General features: G+C 39.2%; 1 protein-coding gene across 3 annotated transcripts in view; it reads left to right on the top strand.

Annotated features, from left to right (window-relative positions):
* The window catches only part of CDON (cell adhesion associated, oncogene regulated), a 70626-nt gene that overhangs the window by 25597 nt on the left and 29857 nt on the right, over positions 1 to 15172 (top strand). For all 3 annotated transcript variants that reach the window (XM_089537396.1, XM_089537397.1, XM_089537395.1), the window contains exons 2-3: positions 12709 to 12838; positions 13324 to 13596. In XM_089537396.1, the coding sequence (XP_089393522.1) occupies positions 12769 to 12838; positions 13324 to 13596 (343 nt within the window). In that variant the 5' untranslated portion in view covers positions 12709 to 12768. The remainder of the gene's footprint in view (positions 1 to 12708; positions 12839 to 13323; positions 13597 to 15172) is intronic.

Here is a 15172-nt window from a genome sequence, read left to right as displayed (position 1 = left end):
GTGCTTGCCTTTGTTGCTGAAGGTGTTGATACTGCATTTCCATAACAGAATCCCAGAGGAACTAGACCATTGGATCCAAGGCTGTGGCTGCAGCCTTCCCTAATGTTGGCTTGATCAGAGACCAAAATCAGCCCTTGTCTTTGTGAAGGGAGATGCCTTGGAGAGGCCCTCTTGCCAGCTTCAGACTTTTAACTTCTGGCACAGCTCCTTTTGAACATCAAATGTTCAAAAGAACCTCTTTGGGAGGTTCTTCTCATTTGGGCTAAGATGAAACATCACATTTCTGTCTTGAAACTTTCAGTTAACAGTCCCTCAAAAGGATCCTTACCAGGGACAGCCTGTATCACCACTATCTGTCACACACATGTTAAAACTACAGTGTGGATAAAAACAAATGCTGTGCTGTTTCAGATTGGATACTTTGCTTAATTAAATAGCAACACGGTTCGCTTTGACGTTCATGGGTTTGTGTAAGAACCTTGTTTAGCGTCAGGTGTTTCCATTAGCTCAGTTTGCCCCAAAATGTAGAAAACTGATGCTTTGCTTGCATTCGCCGTTCCTATTTTTATAAAGTTTAAAGCAAAATGTTTGGCCCCATACAGACAGGCCAAAATAAAGCTGCTTCGGGTCACTTTGGAGGTGTGTTGTTTAAATGATGCATGCGTCCTAGGAGTCTGGAAGCCGCGCCAAAGCTATGCACCAGCCCTTAGGACTGGATCGTGGCTTTGGTGCGGCTTTCAGACTCTTAGGACGCATGCATCATTGAAACAGCATGCCTCCAAAGTGACCTGAAGCAGCTTTATTTTGGCCTGTCTGTATGGGGCCGTTTGTTTGCCTCCTTATGCTCCATGTATTAGAAATGCTTGTGACACAAGGGCATTAGTTGTGAGTTTAAAATTGCTGTCAAAAGAGTGGACTGACACTTGGAACTAGTGTTCAGTTACATTTTTACCTGGGTAAGAGATGTATAGGACCAACGAGATAATAATACAGTCGTGCCCCAAAGGTGCGCAATAGAGAGAGGGTTCTTGTTGCCTGTTCTTGCAGTGGTTTGACTTTCTGGTGAATGGCTTTGAGGTTTTTTAGACAACCTTTCCAACAGTAAGGCAGAGTTTTGTATACATCAAAATAAAAAGGGTTTATTGCTTTTACTGCAATGTGGGAGAACGTTGTGTTGAAGTCTTTTTGGGTAGCTTGTAGTCTTAACATATTTTGTATTGCAAGGAAAGTGCATGCAGAATTACTCTTACATACATTAAAAGATGAAGGATTGCTTCCTTTAGTTTGCTCTTCATATATTAGGGACTGGATGGAATTTATTATATGAGATCAGAGAACATTACTTCACACTTGACCAAAAAAAACCCACAATAGCGCCAAAATAGTATACAGTAGTTCAGTTTGTCTGTATTTTATATAAGGTCTGGAACAATCAAAGCTTCATACTTTTATGCCTTGCCTTGTGATCCGAACAGTTATCATTCAGGGGCATTTGCATTTCTATACATGATGTAGAGAATCTACAGTTCTCTAGAATCAATATGCAGAGTCTGATGACTAATTACATCAATTAATATCATTTAGAAAAAGGTAGCTAACAAACTGGGGAAACTGAAGAAAAATACATCACTGCTGGCTTATACTCTGACTAACTGCGTTCCTTTAAAAAGAAACCATTCAGTATGGTATGCTAAGAAATACACCTTATAGAGGAATAGTATTTTACATGATTCCTGTTTAAATTTCCTTGGTTCAACATGAACTATGCAGCGTCCCTGTCATCCGCAACCTGGTCCTATAGTTCTGAGGTGACATTAATGTGGGTCTTTTAAAATCAAACCAATTATATTTGCTTGAAAGAGCCACATTAGTGTGATTCTAGCTCCCTGGTGCTTTTTTGGAGCCCTGGAGACAGCCGAGTGAATAGAGCTGAAAATTCATTCTGTATTTGATTAAATGGAACAGACTCGTTGCTTCTTACCTCAGCGGGGGCTGTGAGATCTCTTGATCCCCGAAGCGGCGCATAGACCCTGGGAATTCCATTAGCAAGCACCTGAGGAATGTCTGCCCTGCAGTGCCTTTTTTTGGAGCGAGGGGGGAGTTGGGGGAACAGGGCAAGAAGTACATCACTCTTGATGATAAGTGGGGGAGGCTGCATTCGAAGAGCCCATATGTTGGCAGGTTTAAAATCAAGGCATGACTTAACAGCTTATCTGGTAGGAGAAAAGCCCGGCCCCAAAGAATACAAACAGACACTGATGTTTAATGGAGAACTGTGCTGTACTTGGGGCACTACAATAAGCTCATCCACCCTTACTATTGCAACCATCCAGTTCTTTGTTTCTCAGTCTGAAGAGGCAAAAACTGGCTGTCATTATCAATACAAGCATTTGCTCTTGTGCAGTGGGTGAGTTGGGTGTTTGTTTGTTTTAATATAGGCAGTGGTGATTTTTATTTGCCTATGAGTATCAATGATGTTTAATGATCAGCAGAAATGTCTTTAAAACCTCATGCCCCCTAGTCGTTCATTTGGGGTTGAGGAAACCTTTTGGAGTGCTATCTTCATTGCACTCATCCTGATAAAAGAAGGCTGCATTCTTGTTGTTAATTTTCTGTTTGTATACCTATCTACTTTATAGCAAAATACAGGCAATATACACAAATCAAATTTGTGTGATCCTTTAAGGATTTTTCTCCAGGGCTTTTCCTCTTTGAGAAATCAACCAAGCTAGGGATTGAGTGGAAAACTTTATGACAATTCTGTAAACGTACACACTCAAAGTCACCTTGAATTCATTGTGCTTACTCCCAGTTAAATAGATATAGGACTGCAGCCTAAATCACCTTTCATCTATAGCAATTCAGAGTTTTAGGGGGGGAAATTGTAGCAGCACTAATGCAACTAACAGGTTAATCATTTTTTAGAATTCAAGAGTATGTTAATTTCAGTAGATTTGTTGAAAAGCTGGTAATATGTTTCTGTACTGGACAGTTATGTCTGCTTATGTACAGCTTAAATATTTGGGGTTTCTAAATCTTTGATGCATTTGTGCCTCATTTTTAATAAGGTACATGCTTAGTCAATAATGTAAAAGTGAGTGGCTGAACTCTGCACTTTACTTAGCCATAATCATGAAAGATTTCACAAACAATTGGTCTTGTAGTCTAACATTTTATGGCTTGTTGTTAAGAGAACAATCCCTGTCCTATATATACTCAGATTCTCCCTCTCTCTCTCTCATATATGCACATGCACAAATTCATGTCCACAACTTTACCCAAGGTTTTGATACTGCTTTTGAATAGATTTATGGAGGGTTTTTTTTTCCTGTAGTAGTCCTCTTGTAAGGCTGATGTAAAAGAAGATAGTCTGCAATAGACAGACAAGTAGTCATTCTTTAGAAATCTGTTCCTCTAGTGGATTTTCACTACTGTATTTTGTTGATAATTCACAGAATTCTCTTTTATCTATGTGTATTGTTTCATTTACTAGGGTAGTATTGGATAAAGTTAGTTTTGCTAAATCCTGAGTTTGAAGTACTTTGAATCTGTTTTGTACCCACAGCCATTTCCAGTAGTTTTTAAACTTCATAATTTTGGGAATATTATTTTGAAATCAGACATATATACAGGCAGGAAAAATGAATATGATTTTAATTGGTCCCTGTACTATAAAGTGCACTTCTGAATATTATCCAGGATTCTTGCTTTAAATTCAGTCAAGCCTGGCGTAGAGCCAGATCATGCTGTAAAACTGCACAGGTGCCACAGAGTAAGAGTGTTGGAGAATGTTTAAATGGGATTGTATTAAATATCACTAGGACTAATTTATCACTTAGGGTTGCAGCTGAATCTCTACAGTAGTTCCATCTATAAGAGAGATACCTGGTATAGTAAGCATCAGTCAGAATTGCCTGCTCTCCTTCTACTTGGCATAGTGTTTAAAAATCCTCTGTGTTTCACTAGCATAGAAGTGCACAAATAATTATGAATTACATCTCAGTTCTGATCACTTTAATTATCTCTAGACCATTGGCAGCTATGCACTCCCTCTGCTGGTCAGCTCTTAAGACGAACTATTTGTGTTACCTGTTCTGGCTCCTTAAACTGATGCCCGCTTTGTGATAACATTTTTCTTCATTGTAATTACACTAAATAGTTATCAGAAGAATAGCACATGTAGTGTGAAGGTGCAAAGCATATAGCAAGTACTAGCAATTGGTTTGTGTTCTGATCTCAAGTTACTACACCTTTTCTCTAAGGTAATGTTTTTTTTCAGGTACCCAGAAACATACTGCTGACCTTTTAAAATACAGCATAGTATTAAACAGGCATGCCTGTTTTTAAATTTAGAACTGAGTGCTATCCTAAGTTGGTACGTTGTATAATGCCAATGTTTATCTTCAAAAGTTGAGGCATTATATATGTTACGGTTGTGTGTGTATATGCACATATGTGTCTTCAAGTCATCTGTCGACTTATGGCTACTCCATGGATTACATAGGGTTTTCTTGACAAGATTTGTTCAGAGGAAGTTTGCCTTCACCTCCTTCTGAGGCTGACAGAATGTGAATTGCCCAAGTGGTTTCCAAGGCTGAGGTGGGATTTGAACCCTGGGCTTCACAATCGTAACCTAATGCTTTAACCACAACCACATCAGACTGGCTCAAAAACCTTGTACCTTATGTTGTTTTCTTATGCTGCAGAATGAATAAAATAGCTGAGGTTGAACAAGAAAGTGCCTTTTATGTATGGTTATAGGAAGGATTCAAGTTTTGGATTATGTAAATCACTAAACTGTATTGTTACTACATTTAGACTTGGTCAAATTTAAAGACTGGCATTAAACAGAGCAGCACCCTGTTACTGCAGTATTAGCTTGTGCCCTCCATCCACGTGGTAAAATGTCTTGCCCTTTCATTAATTAGATAAGACGGCATATAAAGAATTGTGAACAACGGCACATGCATTTTGTTTTAAGGCAGTAGGTCCTGCAAAACATTTAAAAGATGAATTGCTGTTCCTGAAGGCTTCCAGTAGAGGCAGCTAATCAGACTTTCTTGGCCAAAAAAACCCCAATGATCTGGGGGATATGAATAGGTTGAGAGTCAAAAACAAGTTACAACAAAAGCGGCTAATAGGTTTGCTCAGATAGATTGCTTTTGGCCTGTAATTTATAGAGCTGCCTTGTTCGCTTAACAGTGTGAGTATGGATGCAAATTAAGTCACTTGTTCTTCAGTTACTTGCTCTTAAGTGTAAGATGCAGCTGCACAAACGCTTAATAACTATTTCGTTGTTGTGTGCCTTCAAGTCATTTCTGACTTAGGGTGACCCTAAGGTGAAGCTATCATGTGATTTTCTTGGCAGTATATGTTCAGAGGAGGTGTGCTGTTGTCTTTTCCTGAGCCTGAGAGAGTGTGACTTGCCCAAGGTCACCCAATGAGTTTCCATGGCCCAGCCGGGATTCAAACCCTGGTCTTCCAGAGTCCTAGTCCAACACTCAACCCAATACATCATACTGGTCCTCTTTAATGACTACTGTAGCTTCAAATAACTGAAAACCGCATGTCATGAGATGGTTTGTTGTCTTTCCCTCTGCCATTTAGTGTATTGAGTGGCTAAGAGGTCATCACTGACACATTGGAGCAGAATCATTGCAACTAGGCAACCTGGTTCGCTAATTTGTTCTCTAGTTTTTTTCCAAATCATGCTTGAATGATCACTTATGGTTTTAATAGTGTGCACTGTCAAATGGGCTTTGAGGCTTCTGTGTTTTCTCTCCTTATGGCTGAACTTGAGGTTGCCTGAGGGAACATATTTGTATCTGATCATGGTTTTTATTGTAAACATTACATGCCTTGCTGCTTTGTGGATGCCAGTTAGCCAACTGGAAAATGTTAACCTAGTTAGGTAGGAGCACAGTATTGTGATACCATATGTTTCTACTAACTGAACACTGGAACACTGTTTTTGGTTTATCAAGACAACTGGCATAACAGTCTGTATCATGGTATGTGTTTCTTGGAGCAAATGCTAATTATATTACTACCATTTAGTCAGTATCATCACTTACTGTTTTATCTCATATCTCCCCCACCCAAGAATATCATAACATTCCCTGCTTTGAGCTAATTCCTTTTCTAAATATTCCTTTTCTAAATATCCCAAACTCTTCTCACATATGAGGTCTTAGAAGTGTTTTATCACAGAGACTTTAGATTGTCCTCTAATACATCTTTGGTGTTCACAGATATGTGTCCTGTTGGCTCTAGCAGCCATCCCTTCATATTATGCCCTATATACCAGAAAGAGCAAAGCAGGTATTTTGGGGGGGTGTTTCTGGGGGCTGGATCTTTCTTGCCAAAAATCTGCAGGGCTATAGCTGCAGCAAATGCAAACTGGAACTGAAACTCTTTTGGAAGAGAACATATATCAGCCTGAGGCCTATATAGTTGCAATTCAGCTTATCAGGGAGGTTGAAGCATTTTTGGAAAAGAATGACACATACTCTCCTGGAAGGCTAAGACACAAGAAATGTCTCAAGTGGCTGATGCAAATACAAGGGGCTGATACATGTGTCATGTTAGCAGAACTGTAAGCATTGGGACTTGAGAGCTACATTGTAGATTCCAAGTATTCCCCTTAATGCTTGATTATGGGGCACAGGAACAGGTGCAAAACCCTCCTTCCTCAGAAGGCAAGGAGGTGACCCTTGGAGGGTAGGGGTCATCTCAAGTTGCCAGTGCACAAAGAAGTTTTATGTTGGTGATATGTGATTCTCTTTAGAGAGGAAGAAAATCAGTGGTGTGTGGGTGTGATAAAATGTATTTAGAGGTATGCTGTCTCCCAGAAGCAAAGATCCATAATATAAAAGTTGAAAAGATTGTCCACTTACCATTACCCCAGCCTTTTGACCCATTTTGGGACCAATAATACTGCAAAATATAGCCTTCAGTGTATTCCAAAGGACTTATGAGGCTCTGAGGTTCTCAGGGCATAGTGTTATTTCATTGTTCTTTCCTGCTAAAGGACATGGCTAGGAAGAGGAAGCTACAAGTGAACAGCTGCTACAAGTGAACAGCTCTACAGATCATAGAATCATACAATCATACAGTTGGAAGAGACCTCAAGGGACATCCAGTCCAAACCCCTGCCATGCAGGAATGCACAATCAAAGCACCGCTGACAAATAGCCACCCAGCCTCTGTTGAAACACCTCCAAAGAAGGAGACTCCACCACTCTCAGAGGGAGTGTGTTTCACTGACAAACAGCTCTTAAAGTCAAGAAATGTTCTTCCTAGTGTTGAAGTGGAATCTCTTTTCCTCTAGTTTGAATCCATTGCTCTGTGCAGAAAACAAGCTTGCTCCAGTCTCAATCTGACATCCCTTCAAATATTTAAACAGAGCTATCATATCACCTCTTCATCTTCTCTTGTCCAATGTAAACATACTCAGTTCCCTAAGTCTCTCCTCATAGGGCATGTTTTCCAGATCTTTCACCATTTTGATCGCCCTCCTCTAGACATGCTCCAGCTTCTCAACATCCTTTTTGAATTGTGGTGCCCAGAACTGGACACAGTATTCCAGGTGAGGCCTGACCCAAGGAGAATAGATTATTTGTGCACTGTGTTGGGTCAATGATGCAAGCATGTATATTTTCTAATGGGATATGAAGAGCTGTTCAGCAAGAGTAAACATAAAATACATGTGTAATGAGGTTGCAAGAGTTGCATCAAACTTTCCATTGCACTGTGAACAGCCATGTCGAAGAAGCAAATCAGTTAGACATGGTTTAGCATGTAATACAAAATACTTAACATGCTGATGCAATGCAACCTGGAAGCAGGAGAGTGCACCAGATCCACCCTCTCTGTCACCACATGTCACACACAAAGTGGGTTTGAATGTGAGAGGCACCTGTATACGTGGACCTTCTCCACAGGTACAGGAGCTTTTTATCTTCAGACTTGTTGCTTTCCTCACAAGGAAGACTACAGTAGAGCAGAGTGGGGTTAACACACCCCTTCTCATATTTCGAATCATCACAATAAGGAATATGTGTGTAGTTGAGGCTGTATGTATGCCAAGTTTTAATGCCAAACTGCTTTTGTGAGCTTTGTATAAGAGTAATTAAAACATTGAAAATTCTTCCCTGCATAGAAAATTCCTGCACAGAAAATTCATTCCTGTATAGCTTGCAGATGTGTAATTTCATTGAACCATGAGTCTAGTTGAAGAATAAAAATATAGAGGCCTTAAGGAAATTTGCAGATATTCGAGCCTCATTATAAAATGTTAAATAGTGTAGGCAACTTAAAGTTTAAATGGAGGTTTGCTGTTCTTGAAGGCTAAGAAAAAGCAAGTCCGGGAAGTCTTGAGGGGTTAAGAACTGCAAAAACAACCTTGAAGATTAGATGAAGAGCTCTTTGCCTACTCATGAACTAAATAATGCACTGTAACCTCTAACTTAGCAATCAGATGAAAATGTATAGTTGTTCACTTCTGCAGAATCAGTATATTCACAAATTTAACTTTAGTATACTTAGTCACTTTAGGATGGTTATGTAGAAATAATGGTACCTAAAACTTTATACTTAATTCACGCCAACATGCAGGTGCCAAGTGTAGCCTTAGTTGAAGCTGATACAGATGGCAGTTTTTAAAAACAGAAGATGAGCAAGTGGACTGTCTTTTTGCTTACATTTCATCTAGTTGTTTTAGAAAAGTAAAAGATTAAGTGCCTTTCTGTTTATAGCGTTAAGCTAAAGTTAGTGATACAAAATAAATAACTTAAAAATACTTAGCAAGTTCTTAATCTGCATATTACAGCATCCAAAATATTTGAAATAATACAACGACTTTTAAGTAGAATTAAAATTAATTTGCTATTCTTGTGTGCCTTCAACTCATTTCCTATGTATGTCAACCCTAAGGTGAATCTACCACAGGAAAAATTTGTTCAAAGGGGCTTTGCTTTTGCCTTCCTCTGTGGCTGAGATTGTTACTTCCCCAAGTGATTTTCTTTATGGGCTTTTGTGGCCAAGCAGGGAGCTGAACCCCAATCTCCAGAGTTATAGTCAGATGCTGGCTCTTACAGTTTGCTGTACTCTCCCTTTATTTTCAAAAAAGCAGGAGAACTTTAAAAAGTCCAGATGATGATGATTTTATGATAATAAATTTTATTTCTTAACTCTACCCAAGGCTTGAAACGGGGTGCAACATGGCTTAAAAACACATGAAATCATTTAAAAGTTGTTAAAATGCTGTTAAAACACATAAATCTAGGACACATTAAAATAATCCAGCATAAATTAAAATATCCTAATTTAAAATGTATAGATTAAAATTGGTTGGGTAGGCCTGTTGGAAGAGATAAGTCTTTAATACTTTTAAAAATTCAAACAGCATCTGTGAAATCTCTCCCTGGAGGTTATTCCAGTCTCGGGACAGCCAGCGAAAAAGTCCTCTGGGTGACAATTGTTCAACTAGTCCTGGCTGGTGGAATCAAATGTCTCTCAGAGGACCTGAATATATGGGACACATTATATCATTTTAGGTTTGGCTGGAAAAGGGGCTTTATTTTTGTTTGAAAACGTCAAATTACAGTACATTTTTCTGTTCTGTCACACAAATGCATTGAAAGCCTAGTACAATACATATTTTTTGAGGCAGTACACCTTTGAAACTAGCAGTCTCCCTTCTTCTCCCCCCCAATACCTCTGCATCTGCCTTATCAAGTCACTTTCCAAGTTACTCACCCATTCATGTTGGATGCCTGACTACTTGTATTCCAGTAACATACAAAAATACAGCTTGTGGTTCTCTTGAATGGTTTTTAAAAACTTTTTTATTAGGTTGTTGCTAAACCAGATCTTTCTTTGAGCTCAACTTCTTTGAATGTAATTAGGAACACACTGATGCTTATTGCAACTGGCAGCCTCTTGCTTTTGCCTTTTTCTGCATGTGACCCCACAATCTCAGTGACCTTTCCTGGGGTTAGTCTTGGGCACTTTTCATTGTGATGGCCTAGAAGTGGTTCATGTGGAGTTGATTATTTCCTTGCCTGTCTGGTCTTTTTGGTGCCATAACTTCAAGTAATTTCATTTTTTTTGCTCTCTTTTTGGCTGACCATAGTGAAAGGAAATGTTATTGCTGGCAACAGGATCAGTTTGCATCCTCGGCTGACTTGATTGAGCCTCTGAAAAGGTGGGGGTGCAGGATAACAAACCCCAAAGGTGCTGTAATTCCTTTGTATTGTTTGCACATAATGATTATTGAACATCTAACCCTCCCCAAATTCATATTTGCCTTATTTTTCAGTTTCCCTTTCAGTTACATTCATTAATTCTTGGCAGCATTGTTTAAGTGAAAAGAAGCCTGTGGGAGAGTGTGTCCATGCTGACTGTATACAATTGCTTCAAGGGGCTTAATGGTTCCTGAATTGAAGAAATCAACTCTGGGCTAGCAGTTAAAATTGATGAGAATGTGTTATTAGTCTGTATCTAACTTGGGTTTACAAGCAAGCAACATCAATAATTGCATAGACAAACTGTTATACTCATTTTGTTAAGTCTCAGGAGTACAACAGGAACACTGTGATCAAAGATTGGTGACCATGAAGTAGTCAATGGCTAAAGCAAATTAATAACCCTCTGCTAAAATACCGTAGGCCAGTGCTACTCAAAGTGATGATTAATGGACCAATGCCACCGCATGAACTATTGGCTGTTTTTGTTTCTAACGTATTTTAGATTTTAAATACTGAAACAGACAGTCCAAAAGGACCAGCTTCCAGCCACTGCAGGAGCGTAGTGTGCAGATGACACATGCTCCTGAAGTTGCTCTGAGGCTGCCAAAGGCAGCCTGAAGCTGTCACAAAAAGGAGCAGCAAAAAAGCTCCTGGCAGCAGCCCATTTGGGACCACAGCAGCAGCAGGCCACTTTGAGCAGATTGCAGTTGGAGCAGCCAGAGGGCACTTCTAGACACCCATCTGTTTCATGCCATGCCTCCCTGGGGTATTCATTTTTTTAATTGTTGTGATTCATGCACAACATGAATCATAAAGTAGTATACTTTATTTTTCAGGGTATCTGTGTGGTAAATGTCAAATAGGATCAGAAAAATTGTCTCTTTCACAAAAGATGGTTTTTATTCTACGGATGGCAAGGGAATAGTGTTTTTATTCTGTTTTTTCTTTAAAAGTCTGGTTTATGATAGCTGGCTTCAGTTGCCTTCACACACTGGTGCAGTTATTCAGAGGTGTAAGCATATCAGTCTAGAATATCTGTATGCAAAGTGATCTTGTAGCATCTTTGAGACTGTGCAAAAGATGTTGTAGCATTTCATAGACTAGGTCTGCTTCCTCAGATACAGTTGTTCTTGATATAATGGAGTTTGATATTTTATAATATATGAACTTTTTCTTTTGTGTGTGGTTTTCTTTCTCATCTTTCTTGAAAGATTTGGGATCAAACTACATTTTACACATACTGTGTATACTCGACTATAAGTTGCCTTCATGTATAAGTTGAGGGCAAGTTTGCAGGACAAAATTATAGATTTTGATATAACCTGTGGATAAGTCGAGGGTAAAACTTAGGAGCATGTAACAAAGCATATAAAGAATGACAGGAAGGGAAATGATGGCAAAGAACTTACTGGCAGGCATATCTGTTTGTGCTTTCCCTAAGGGTTGGTTCTTCTTTTAGGTTCTCCCAGAAACAGACTAAGGTCTCACCTTTTGCCACTCTACCCAGAGAGGAGGATGATTCATTTTTTAAAATATGAGTTAAAGTACAATACTTACATACATGTACTTTAAAAAGATAAAGGTATTCCCCTTTGACAAGGTTGTCAAGTCATGTCCTACTGGAGGAGGTGGTGCTCATCTCCGATACTAAGCCGAAGAGCCAGTGTTTTCAAAGACGAATCTATGGTCATGTGGCCAGCATGACTCCTCAGGACGCTGTTTGCCTTGCCACCCAAGTGGTACCTAGTCATCTGCTTGCATTTGCTAGGTTGGCAGAATCTGGGACTCGTGATGGGAGCTTACCCCCATTATGCAGCACTTGGGCCTTGACTTGCCAACCTGCTAATCTTTCAATCAACAGAGTCAGCATCTTGACCTCTTGAGCCACCACATCCCCTGAATACATGTACTTACATGCTTATTATGGAGCCAAGTTTTTTGAGTCAATATTTTGACTAAAATTTCTAGACTTACACAGTGCAGCCTCACATTCTGTCATAAAAGTATATTGCAAAGGGTGCATCATGGCAGAAAAGAAGTGGCTTAGGGGCTCTTGAGATCAGTCTCGGAGCAGAGTCGGGGCGTTGTGTCAACATGATGCACACCCCAAATCTGCCCATCACATGACGCAGCGCCATATAACTCGATGCTGCAGCTATCACACCCTTTCCAGGGTGCAAAAGGAAGCCACTTTTTGCGGCTCCTTTTTGAGCCCTGGAAAGGCTGGATTGGGGCCACAGCGTGCAGTTGCCAAAGCCCCAATCCAGCTAGAAAAGGGGCGTCATCACACCATCCCCTAGGGGCTGTGTGTAGAACCCTTTATTCTTTGTTTCTACAAGTACTTAGTGCTTTAGATTTAGGCAGGTTTCTATTTTATATTTCCGTATCAGTATAGTACATCAGTGAAGATATGGAGAAAGATAACTCAATTTTGTTGCCTACATCTCTTCTTTTGTAGGCTCCTCAGTGACTCATATTAGTCTGAAGTTTTTTGCCCCAGCCTTTCTAACCTGGCACTATGCATTCTGATCCTGGATCTTTACAAGAACTTCTTTTTCTCACCGTTTTCTTCTCAACTACAGGTTCAGGTAAGCTCATCTTACTGAATGTCCTAATATTATTATAATCTTAAGGTATGGTCAGCATTTGTCAATCATCTACTTTCTGTAGTCTTTATTTAAAGCAGGCTGTTTTTTAAAAAGCACAGTGTAAGCTTTTAGAGTTAAGCGGAAGAAGAACACCTATAATAGTGACAGATTTGTTTGCATTAAACAGTCTGATTTAATTTTTTCAAAGTGATAGCTGCACTGTCAATTTAGCACAATAAAAATGGATATTAAAATGTGTAAATTATTATCTTGAGTTCAGACATTTACCTGCAGATTTGATTTCTGGATCAGTCATATTGGGTGAAATATACTCAAATAGGTTGAGTATGAATTTTATAATAGAGTGAACTCTGTATTTATATTAGATAAACATATAAATATGACCACAATATTTCATAATATTGAAACTGATCTGTAAATTAATATCATCTTACAAACATGTGGTGTTGTTTTTTCCCCCCTAGACTTGATTCCGTACTTTGTTTCTGAGCCCCTTTCTACTGTTCAGAAGGCTGGTGCATCTGTAAAACTCCACTGTTCTGCTGAGCCCTCCACAGCTCATGTGTCGTGGCTATTCAATGGAGAGAAATTGCACAAGAATGTGGAGCAAGTAGACACACAACCAGGATTCCTGACAGTTTCCTCTCTTAGTCAATCAAATTCTGGTATCTATCAGTGCATTGCAAATAACAGCATTGGTGCAATTATCAGCAGACCTGCAAGAGTGTCGATAGCATGTAAGTTTTATTCTGATTGATGACAAAGTTTAAAGTGTTACCCTTTTATGACATTTCAGTTCCTTCCATTGTCCTCTTTTGTGTTTATACTCTGCATGCACTTAACCTTCTTTGTCTTTAAAGGGGCCATATCTGGAAAGAGCAGATAACCTCTTTAAGTAATCCCCTGGTTTATAGAAAAGTAAAATTCTTGTTCTAACTTGCCTTCTCTTGAAAAATACGTGCATAATCTGGAAAGAAGTGAACACCAGAAGAAATGTAAAGGTCTCATCTAAACCTCTCCCCAGTTTTGAAGCAAGTAAATTTCTACAATTTAATCAAGGGGAGCAACAAGAAATCTGAATATTTCCTTTTTGTTGTGTGCCTTCACAACAAAACAACTTAATGGTGATTCTAAGGTGACCCTGTCATGGGGTTGTTCTTATGCCTTTGCCTTCCTCTGAGGCTGAGAGAGTGTGACTTGTTCAAGATCACCCAGTGGATTTCATGGATGAGCAGAGATTGGAACCTTGGTCCGAGTCATAGTCCAGTGCTCAACCCACTACTGGCTTACAGTAATGATATTTTGTTGTTGTGTGCCTCCAAGTCATTTACGGTAACCCTAAGGCCAATCTATCAGTTTATTAATTGCATGATAGTTACCATGCTTTGTGTTAGTTCCATGGCTGATCTTAGCCCATCGGAATTTTATATATCCATATCCAAATTGACTTAAATGTTCAACGGTGCTATTTCACTTAAATTTTTTTCCTTTGAAAACCTTGTCCTGAAGGTGTCTGAATGGAGAATGATTTAGCCATTTGATCCTACTAAATTCTACTTCTGTTAGCATTGGTTTGATGAATCTGCTTTTATACAGATATTTTGCTAATAAACCATGTTCACAGTACCCAGTGGAAACAAGTTCAAATAACTGAGGAGAGTACATGTTTCTAAAGTGTACTGGCCTATAACAAATACTTCTGTAGAGCTTATAAAGGTCAGCCAACACTGACATACTGTACAGGCTGCAGAAAACTGAAAGTATTTAAGTGTCTTCTGTGCTGTACTACCTCCAGATAAAATAGTTGTGCTAGAACAGTCATTGAGTTGAACTGATATCTAAGTAAACCAGAAATTTCTGTAATTTTAGAATCATAGAATTGAAAGGTTTGCCATTGTTATGTTCCCCACCATGACTGTTATTATTGTAATTACCTGCCACTTCCAGAATAAGAAAAGACATTCTGTTTGTATTACTTGCACATTTTATTTCACCTAGATGGATAAGTAGTATCTCACTGTGCCTTAGCTACCTCCTTCTGTTCTCACCTTCTACAAAGATGCTAGGGAAATTTGCATTGAACATTTTCCTTTCACTTTTTGTGGTAAATGGAAGTAATGTTTATTCAAATGATCTTTGAAGTGATTGAAGATAGAGCCTGGTCAGGTGTTGTTTTTCATTATGGTGTAATAAGGTTCGGGGGGGGGGGGATGAAACTTAGGCACATGCATGTTGTCTCTCCATCTTCTATGTACAGAAGAGTTCAGCTTGGACTATATGCAGGGATCTTTCCTTTAACTGAGGAGAGGTCCC

This window comes from Sceloporus occidentalis, unplaced genomic scaffold (genome assembly GCF_023333645.1).
Source record: "Sceloporus occidentalis isolate IW3139 unplaced genomic scaffold, rSceOcc1.0.p SCAF_9, whole genome shotgun sequence".
NCBI lineage: Eukaryota > Metazoa > Chordata > Lepidosauria > Squamata > Phrynosomatidae > Sceloporus > Sceloporus occidentalis.
This window is presented reverse-complemented; position numbering and strand designations above follow the sequence as displayed.